Source organism: Olea europaea, chromosome 8 (genome assembly GCF_002742605.1).
Source record: "Olea europaea var. sylvestris chromosome 8, O_europaea_v1, whole genome shotgun sequence".
Taxonomy (NCBI): domain Eukaryota; kingdom Viridiplantae; phylum Streptophyta; class Magnoliopsida; order Lamiales; family Oleaceae; genus Olea; species Olea europaea.
The window spans coordinates 18789216-18800079 of record NC_036244.1 but is presented as its reverse complement, the minus strand read 5'-3'; the positions used below and the strand labels follow the sequence as shown (position 1 = coordinate 18800079).

Genomic DNA, 10864 nt, shown 5'->3' with positions numbered 1-10864 from the left:
GCTTGTTATGTTAGGTGCTTAAGAATATACCACATACACATTATATATCCTAGTTGACAAGCAACTTCCATTACTTTTTCGTGTGACTTACCTGTCAATTCAAAATTCAACGGTTAAGAACATATGGATCTTGAACTTGTGAGTTGTCTTGAGGGAAATGTCCCATGAAGCTACTTGATAGCTTAATTTTCACTCTTTTTATGTATGTAGCCTTTGTGGGTTTGTAATAACATTTTTTGGTATATTGAATTGAACAAAACTGCACATGTTATAACGGTACATGCGAGAATTGAAACAACGATCTCAATGTGGGGACTAATAAGTGAGAAATAAAAAAGAAACAAATTTTTATAAAATTGGTTCTCAAAATCAAAGGTTTACTGGTTATTTGACTATTGATAGATCCCTTTATATGTATTGTTTGCAAAGAAAAAAAAATCGATGATCATTCACTGTCGAATCAAAAGTCAACAAGTTGTTGAATAGCGAATATGTGAAAACTTCATTCCAAGCAAGAATGGCCCAGAGAAGGTCATTTATCAAGAATAATAGCTAAGAGCATGTTTGACAGAATTTATTTGGGAATAATGGGTTATTAAATAGTATTTTTTGGAAAATGCGTGGTTAAAAAGTATAGAAATTTTATTAGTTTGTGTGTAAAATGTTTTATAGTGTGAATGTGTAATAAAGGATGATCCCGTAGCTAATAACTTAAATTTTTTAATGATGACGATTAGGCTAAGGTTTTTCCAATTATAAAGTGTGGCCAAGTGTTCTAATTCACATTGGGCCTAGGGTCCAGGTGGTTTGGGTAATTGTGGGACAAGATATATTGAAGGGGAAAAAGACAAAAAGTGTTTGCAGGAGAAGGGAAGGGAAGGGAAGAATGCAGTTCTATGCCAATTCTTTCCAATTTAAGGAGCACTTGGAAAGTTTATGCAATAATGAACTATGTATGAACAAAGTATGTTTAGACCGTACACAATTGGCCCAATTAAATCTTATAAGTGTTCTATACTCTTTACATAAATAACCGCGTTTTCTAAAGTTTAGTGGAAAAAATGTGAAAACTTAAAATGGGTCAATTACTCTTGATTTTTACAGAATTGCCGGATCTTGATACGATCGAGTTTGATGGGCATTTCAATAGGAACTTATCGCCCTCTGTATTGTCTAGTTACAATATTGACATCGATACGTGTACCATTGCCCCGCTTGAAGAGATTTGATCATTTAATTGTTTGAGGACTTCAACCAAGTCTAACCATCATGACACCTAGGTCGTAGCCTGTGATCTAGTCATCATAACTTGTAGCCTAAGCAATCATGCTTTCTCTTTATTGATGGATATCATGGGCGGATCCACATGGGTCATGTGGGATCAAATGACCCCACAGAATTTTGTCAGTTTATTTATTTATTTAATTTTTTACAACTCTTTATGATATACTTTTGATACACTCGTTACGGTGGTCAAATGAAGTCGAAATGTTACATTTTTAATTCCATTTTGAAGTGTTCATGACCTAATTTTTCGCTTATTAATGGTGTGCAAAGTCGTCAATTATATCAAAAGTTACGCTGTGTCAAAGTAGACCATTTGAAACTAGTATTTTGAGAATTTTGATAATATCCTAACTTGTAAAATTTTGAATCCACAAATCGTCTATATCATATAAAAGCTTATTTAGAAAACTATATCGTTGTCATATCGAATAGTCCAAACAAATATCGAAAATAGTTAAATATGCGTTAAACGTATGTCTCAAAAAAACGTCTAACTCGTCTTTTCTTTTTAAAAAATTCAATTATTTCATTAACGTTTATTATTTTTGCACGATAAATTTTTCAATATAATTTATGTCATTTTATTGGGAAAATTTATATGGAATATGACATAAAAATTTTTAGGATCTTACGGATTAAATGTAATTTAAATTACTTTGGAATTACATTTTCTTTAAATTTGAATTTCATTTACTTTCTAGATTAAACTTAAAATTTATTTAAATTCATTTACGAAATGGTAAACAAAACTATACAAATAGCAAAATTTATTTAATAATATTGATAATGATGTAATTATACGATATTTTCAAAGTATCAAAATATGGATTAACTTATTTCTATTAATATTATGTTGTTGTTTTTTTAAAAAAAAAATTATATTTAGATTTTTGACCTTACAGTAGTGAAAGTCTGGATCCGCCCCTGATGGATATGATGGTGCGGCGTCAAAGGTGAAACTTGTCCACTTCTAGTTGACTACTATAAATGAGTTGACTTCCCTATGGAACATTTCTTCAGCTGATTCATGACTATGTTTTCATATAACGGCAATTAGCTATCCTTACTAAATGAGTCCCATGTTTCAACCTTACATTGCGATTTTAGGCCTCATAATTATGCTATTTCAATCATTTTTAAGTGGCTAAGAGGTATTCCTTGATATCAGACACCAACAAAGCAAAAGAAAAATTTAGAGAGAAACGAAATCCATAACTTGCGATTTACCTCCCTCACGATACTCCAGGGCAGGGGCGGTGGGGGACCATTAAGACAGGGATTCAACCTTTTTTAAAAATGATGGTGCCTGTTTTGGATAGCCTTTCAATGAACAAAGGTGTCTAGTTAGACAAAAAATAATTGTCGGTCACAGTCGATTATGTACAATCAAAGATGTCGATTATAGAAAATAGATGTCAGTAGAAAAAATCAACAAAAACATCCAACTGTTCAAAATTTTAAACCATCAAAATTAATTTCATCAAATACCAAAAGAATTTGATTAATTACAAATTCAAATAAAAAGTTTAAATAAATTTTCTTCAAAAGGATACATGCAAGACTCGAATTCACACATACAGATTCACCTGGGTGACTGACCTGGACTTTAGCTCGTGCCCATACACGTAACTTGTTGAGTCGGTACAACGGACGACCGCAACACCATAGGAGTGGGTGTATGTGTTGTACTAACCCAATAGCGTCTAGGTTCTCTCCTTTTTCACAAAATTGGGTGCCCTTGTGGACTTTCGAAATGCCAAACTTACACTTTATAAATCAAATATTTTTATTAGCTTTTCTATATGGGGACAAATGTAAACAATTTTCATCAAATTATCCCTATTTCAAGTTTCAAATGGGTGGGCGACTTTGAAGTCAAATATTTTATTAAATATTTAATAAATTTCAACAAATAAATATATCATATTATCACCTCGATGAGTATAACATGTATATAATTGGTCCCATTAATTCGGAGTTCAGTCTAATCTAATTTTGAGCTCAAAATTTATCAAAATAAAGTTATTTCTAACAATCTTCCACACAAATAAAATATATTAATTTTTCGAAAATAATGCAATGGTAAATACAAATATTGGGTACAAATGAAGATTGATTGCATCAAGATTAGTAGCCAGAGAATTTGAACTTTTCTTAATAAAAATCTATTGACTTTACTTGGTCAATTAGTGGGAAGATACTTTGTGCAATCAATTGTTTGTATAAATCTAGACAATAGAAGTCACACAATCCCCTTCGAAGATAATTGGTTTTTACGTTTGTGTCCATTTTGACTTTGAACACCATCTGATTCGTAAGTATTTTTAAAGAATTCATCTTCAAACAATTCTCATATAATAATAGACAATTGTCAGATGAATAATTTCATGTTCTAACAAAATTATTCAAATGGCAAATCATACTAACGATTTCTATCATTTCTTATTGTCTTAATCTTTGTGCTAAGTTGCTATTCAACCTCTAATTTACGGTGTTTAAACAACCCATTTGTCTCATCTTTGCTCTTGAGTAAATTTACATAGCAATATCGAGAGTAGCCATCTATCTATAAAAGCAATAAAGTATTTTTTATTATCTCTGATTTAAATCATGTTTATCACAATGTATTACATCTAAGAGTTTGATACTCTTTCTACAAAACTAGAGGATAGTCAAGCCATCTTGGCTTCCACACATATTTCTTTGGTAATAAATATAATTGGACAAATCTAAGTAAAATATTAAAATTTGCATTTACTCAGATAATTTTCAACCTAATTTTGTGAATTTTGAACTACACAAAAGCCAGAAAGAGTGTGAATATAATGACAACAATATTTCCACAAGAAGAAAGTATATGCCATAACTATCTTTGAGACGAGACACAACACCAAACACCAAACACTGATATATTCTACCGACTCCATTTCATCAGTTCATTTATTTTAGTAATGTTCTATTTTCAAGGTCAAAATGGACACATTGTCAAGCTCTCACTATTGTTGAGCTTAGCTTTAAGCCCTCGTCCATCCGAGGCAGCTTATAAAACTCCGATAGTTCAAAAGCTATTAGCAGGATGTTTATTATTTGCCTCGTCAGATTTTTATTCTTAGCTTCACGAAATGTTTATTCCTCACCTCTCACTATTGTCGAGCTCAGCTATAAGCCTTCGTATATCCGAGGCCACTTATAAAATTTCGGTAGTTTGAGAGCTATTAGCAGGATATTTATTCCCCATCTCGATAGATGCTTATTTTAGGCTTTGCGAGATGTTTATTCTTGACCTCTCACTGTTGTCGAGCGTAGCTATAGGCCCTAGTCGATACGAGGCCATTTATAAAACTTCGATAGTTCGAGAACTATTAGCAAGATATTTATTTCTCGTATCGCCAGATGTTTATTTCTGGCTTTGCGAGATATATATTCCTTGATTTTCACTATTGTCGAGATTAGTTGTAATCCCTCATTTATCCATTGTCGCTTATAAGACTCTGATGGTTCAAGACATTCTACCAATTTGATATTTATTCCTCCTTTCACGAGATGCCTCACCATATGAGTTATTGCATTATAACTGCATTTATTTTCAGAAAGCCCATCATGCCTTTACATTAAAGCTACCTATCTTTTGGAGTTTTACATCTGCTTCAACCATGTCACATGTACTTAACATTAGAGAGTTTACATTATCTTCTACATGGATGAACCATCCACTATGTAAGGATGTCGATTATCGCTTCGTAAAGAGACGGGTGGGCCCACCTTATTACCTACGAAGACGAAGCCTTCCATGGCTGGATCAAACACCATGGAGGAAGCCCTTACACAGAAAAGTAAACCCTTTGCAAAAAGGTACAAAATAAAAATAAAAATAAAATAAAAAGGGAGCTCCGACAAGGACTAGTGAGATGCCTCCCACAATAAGCCACGCTTTGCTACCTTAGAACTTAATCACTTTCATGGCTAGACCAAACACCATAGAGAAAGCCCTTGCATGGATGCGCCACCCCATGTAAGGACGTCAACTTATCATAGCTATATATATTCAAAGCATGACTTTTGCTACTGACATTCAGAGCATCGCCTTTGCATCAACTTATCACAACTGCTTATATATTCAGTCGCGTCTCTGCATCAGCTTCATCACTGTGACTTATATTTCAAGTCTGACCGTATATAAATATTCGACTTGGGGGACTATTATGATATAGTATCATTACATTATTACTGCTACCATATGCATTACATTATTGCTGTCAAGTGCGCATGTCACATCATTGCTAGCAAGTCATGACACTCACTACAGATAGTATGTATGACACGTTATCATTGTTTTCATTTTATTATCGACATCATGTTACTTAGTTCATATTTCAGAGGAGATACTATCAAAATTTCGACAAATTATATATGACATCTTTCGAGGCAATTAGTAAGCCCTTACTTATTCAGAATGTGAGTCCCCCAAACAGGAATCATAAAGCTCACAAAAATATTTTTTGAGACAATTCGTAAGTCCTCACTTACTGGAACGACTTATATTCTCGAGGCAATTTGTAAGTCTTCACCTATTTGAGATCGATGCATATATTTTCAGGCAGTTCATAAATCCTCGCTTATTGGAGCTACTCATATTTTATGAGGTAATCTGTAAGACCTCGCCTATTTGATAGTTTATATTTTAAGTCCGACTTGTTATATCCATAAATTACGTGGCATATGCATGACGGAGGGGATCCCACATTTGCTTACGTGTTATCGACTATTTAATTTGACTGGGTCTATTAAATCAAGAAACCTCGTCTTGGGCTATTTAATTAAACAATTGCACATTGGGCTTGAAACTTGGTCCGGCTCATTAGCAACACTCTGTCCATTATCTATATTTTATTCATTTCACAATTAAGGTAGGTTGTTCCAACTTAACCAAAATTCTCTCTTCCTCTCTTGTACTTATATTTTTCTCGTCCAGTCGTTGACATGATCGTCGGAGTGCAAACGATGATGGAACCTTTTTCTTGATGATTGACCTGTACATTCTAACGAGCTGGTTGGGCTATTTGTGTTTGTTTTATTTTTATTTCGCAAAAAAAAAAATAGTCGAGATGAAAATTATACAATGCCGAAGTTACTCGACGTCGACATTGTATGTACGATTTTCAATGGCACGCATGTGATTGCCTATGAGTGTGCAGGCTTTCTCCGTAGCATACGTGAAATTGCTTATAAGTGTAAGTGATTTCTCAATATCTTTTGAATTTTTTCGATGGCAAGACACAGAAAGCAACGGGGCATCGATTGTAGGCCGTGAGGTATGGCAGAATGCCATCTTGTCCCTTAGCTAATTTCAATCCAAATTCCAGTTGGCATAAAACAGGCACAAGGATGACACATTACTAGAATTTAAATTAAGTTTGCTGAGTGCTTGAGCAATGAAGCAATTTGGGGATGTTAACTGCATAGGCGGATTTCTATAAAATTTAACTAAATTTGAAGGCAAGAGTTAGACATTGCGTTGTTCCTTCACTAAAGTTTGTGTATTCCTTTTATTGTCGAGAGTCATAAAAGGTTGAGAAGAGTTTTCTTATGAACTTGGTGTTGCTTTTCTTTCTTTTACATATTTGTGCCTTTTGTCATTTATTTATTTATTATTATTATTATTATTTTTTTTTTACACTAAGTGTGCACTTGTCAAATATTTAACTGAATTGCAAAATCCTACAACCACCAACTAGTATCCTAGAAGAACCATGCTTGAAGTACAGAGAGTACGGGTTCACACGAGCACTCACAACATGGGGGGTGGGTGGGGTTTTTGGCAATTTTTTATACAGGCTAGTCTCACTGCTATGAGGGTCGGAATCCTTACATGGTAAAACAGCAAAATTGATCCTAGAAAGAGTATAATATTTAAGGTAAAGTGTTCTATAATCACCAAAAATATTAGCCTAAACTAATATATAAAACTATTTTAGTGCTAGATTTAAGATTTTAGGTTAATCAAATAACGTTCTTCTCCACCATAGTCTAAACACCATAATGCATTGTTTTAGTAAAACAATAAAAACTTGCAGTTTTTGAAAGTAAATCGAGATACTCATTTTATGACAATTTCATTCTTTTACCCTCTAGTTTTGTTGTACAATAATTTGTTGGGATGGATCAAATCCAATCGAAAAAGAAATACTCTTTGGAAAAAAGTATTGAAAGAGTATAACTCTAAAGTAATTTTGTAATCTAGAATAATTGTCAGCGTATCTATTTTGTATGATTACTGGCATTTTCCATTTAGAGTGCTACGACATTTTGCCCAATACTTGTTTTGTTTTCTCCACGATCATATTTTTACACTTTTTAAGTGGCTTTCTTTTTGCTCGCTACTGCTACTGAAATTTATATTGCTTTCTTTTTTACCTTCTACTAAGTGAAACTCTATTCTTATATGAAACATAGAAGAAAAACTTCGATATCAAGAAACCCTAAATAAGTAAAATTAGAAAAACATTCCTAAAATTAGGAACTTCGAGGAAAATTGCACGACTATTCCCGTCAATTTTGAACGTCTTATATTGATTCGTCTCCAAACTTTAGATTGACTTTGAAATTGGTGATATTACAGTTTGTATTCAAATCTGAGGATGAATCAGTATGAGATATTAAACATTGAGGACTATATGTGCAATTTTTTCTTGGCTAATAATATCCATACACCGGCATAAATCACTTATGTAGATATAATATTTTAAGTAACAAATTCCTAATTTAGCAAAACGACAACTGACAAGTTGGTTATAAATTAATAACACAAGGGCATTTCTGTCAACACACAAAACGCTGCAGAGTTGAATAGAGCCACTGTCCACTCCTTTACGCATTCCCTAAACGGCTAAAGCTCCACAAAAGTCCATATATAGCCATTTTTCTGTTCCTCTGTACTCCATCTTCTTCATATATTTATAGATATATACATAGATAGATAGAGAGAGAAGATTGAAGTGCCAAATGGAGAAAATCCAAATTCCTCAGGGTCTTACGGAGGAAGAATTTCGAGAGCTAGAGCCTGTAATCCGCACCTACCACATATTCGATCCATTGCCTAACACAACCACATCTCTGATTAAGCAGCGGATTGATGCGCCGGCGGAGGCGGTGTGGCCCTTCGTGCGCCGCTTCGACAACCCACAAAAGTACAAGCACTTCATCAAGGGCTGCAGCATGACTGGGGACGGCGGCGTCGGCAGCATCCGGGAGGTGACGGTGATTTCCGGCCTGCCCGCCTCCACCAGCACCGAGAGACTTGAGATTTTGGATGATGAGAAGCATATACTGAGTTTTCGCGTTGTGGGTGGGGAGCATAGGCTGAACAATTATCGATCTGTAACGTCTGTTAATGAGTTTAACAAAGAGGGAAAGATTTACACCATTGTTTTAGAGTCTTATATAGTGGATATACCAGAGGGAAATACTGGAGAGGACACGAAAATGTTCACCGATACTGTTGTGAAGCTCAATCTTCAGAAGCTTGGGGTGGTGGCTATGGCCGCGTCTTAGCACGGTACAAATGGTGTATTTGGTGCGTAATATTAGCTTGTATGAATTCTTCTCCTTTTTTTAATACTACTCGATACTAGTTGACTGAAAATTCAAGAAATTTATGGGCAATTATGAGTTGAAGGGCAAATTTCAATTAAATTTGAAACCTATAACTGGTCAAGAACTGTCAAATTCGAGAAGGTGTCAGCAACTACGGCCAATTCAGCAGCTAGCTGCGGCCTTGCCGGCAGGAATAATAATAATAATAATAATAATAATAATAATAATAATAATAATGTTGCTACGAAAATATTGGTGGTTGTAATTTTTTTTTTTTTTTTTTTTGGTTAATTCCATGCAAGTTGACATTGAGTTGTATAGTAGTATTTTATGATTTATCTCCTTTTGTTTGGTGGATTATACACTCTTATAGCTAGACTAGATGTGAATTCATGTTGTTTTTGATTGATATTTGCTTGCTAATAAATGATTGGTTATTATAGACTTCAATTTTTTTGGTTGGTGGAGAGTGGGCACGCGTGGGGTGGGGTAGCGAGGGGGTGGTTTCTAGATTGTCCATCAAATAATAGAAAGGTTGAGTGTGAGTGATGTCTTTAGTTATAATTTTGTGGGCTCTATGATTTATGTACTTTGTTAGAAAAAGGTCCAACCAAATGGCTTTCTTATGATAGTGATGATCTTTCATTCAAAAAACCATTAAAATATAACCTATTTTTATTGGTTCAAGAAACTCATGGAAAAAGGCCCCACTAGTTCATGTAATTGTGTTCTTTTCTCCTTTATATAACATTGATTATATTCGTTGCAAGGACAATATTTTCTACACAAGGGAGTGTAATCCAATGTGTAGAGAATAAGCGTATAAGTACATGAATCATTTTTCAATAGGCGAAGGACTTTTTACTTGGTAAGATCTGGTGAATCGAAAATAATTAATTAAAAAACTTTTTTTATGAAACAGAGACACGTATTGATTATAATCGTTTACATGTTTTAACATAAAAGATTTCACAATTAATTTTACAAATTATTGCCTTGCAGACACGTAGTAAAGTTTATTGAAAGCAAATAGATGAGGTTGTAAATCACGAGACTTCAATTAATTTGTACGTGTGCATGATAAAAAAAGATGCTTGTTATGTTAGGTGCTTAAGAATATACCACATACACATTATATATCCTAGTTGACAAGCAACTTCCATTACTTTTTCGTGGGACTTACCTGTCAATTCAAAATTCAACGGCTAAGAACATATGGATCTTGAACTTGTGAGTTGTCTTAAGAGAAATGTCCCATGAAGCTACTTGATAGCTTAATTTTCACTCTTTTTATGTATGTAGCCTTTGTGGGTTTGTAATAACATTTTTTGGTATATTGAATTGAACAAAACTGCACATGTTATAACGGTACATGGGAGAATTGAAACAACGATCTCAATGTGGGGACTAATAAGTGAGAAATAAAAAAGAAACAAATTTTTATAAAATTGGTTCTCAAAATCAAAGGTTTACTGGTTATTTGACTATTGATAGATCCCTTTATATGTATTGTTTGCAAAGAAAAAAAAATCGATGATCATTCACTGTCGAATCAAAAGTCAACAAGTTGTTGAATAGCGAATATGTGAAAACTTCATTCCAAGCAAGAATGGCCCAGAGAAGGTCATTTATCAAGAATAATAGCTAAGAGCATGTTTGACAGAATTTATTTGGGAATAATGGGTTATTAAATATTATTTTTTAGAAAATGCGTGGTTAAAAAGTAACGAAACTTTATTAGTTTGTGTGTAAAATGTTTTATAGTGTAAATGTGTAATAAAGGATGATCCCGTAGCTAATAATTTAAATTTTTTAATGATGACGATTAGGCTAAGGTTTTTCCAATTATAAAGTGTGGCCAAGTGTTCTAATTCACATCGGGCCTATGGTCAATGTGGTTTGGGTAATTGTGGGACAAGATATATTGAAGGGGAAAAAGACAAAAAGTGTTTGCAGGAGAAGGGAAGGGAAGAATGCAGTTCTA

At 33.8% G+C, this 10864-nt stretch overlaps 1 protein-coding gene across 1 annotated transcript; it reads left to right on the top strand.

Moving 5' to 3' along the window:
- The first annotated feature begins 8170 nt into the window (after window positions 1-8170).
- LOC111399290 (abscisic acid receptor PYL2-like) lies at window positions 8171-8902 on the top strand. Its single transcript, XM_023026547.1, has one exon. It carries the CDS (start codon window positions 8290-8292, stop codon window positions 8836-8838), a length of 549 nt encoding a protein of 182 aa, XP_022882315.1. The 5' UTR covers window positions 8171-8289; the 3' UTR covers window positions 8839-8902.
- Window positions 8903-10864: the final 1962 nt, after the last annotated feature.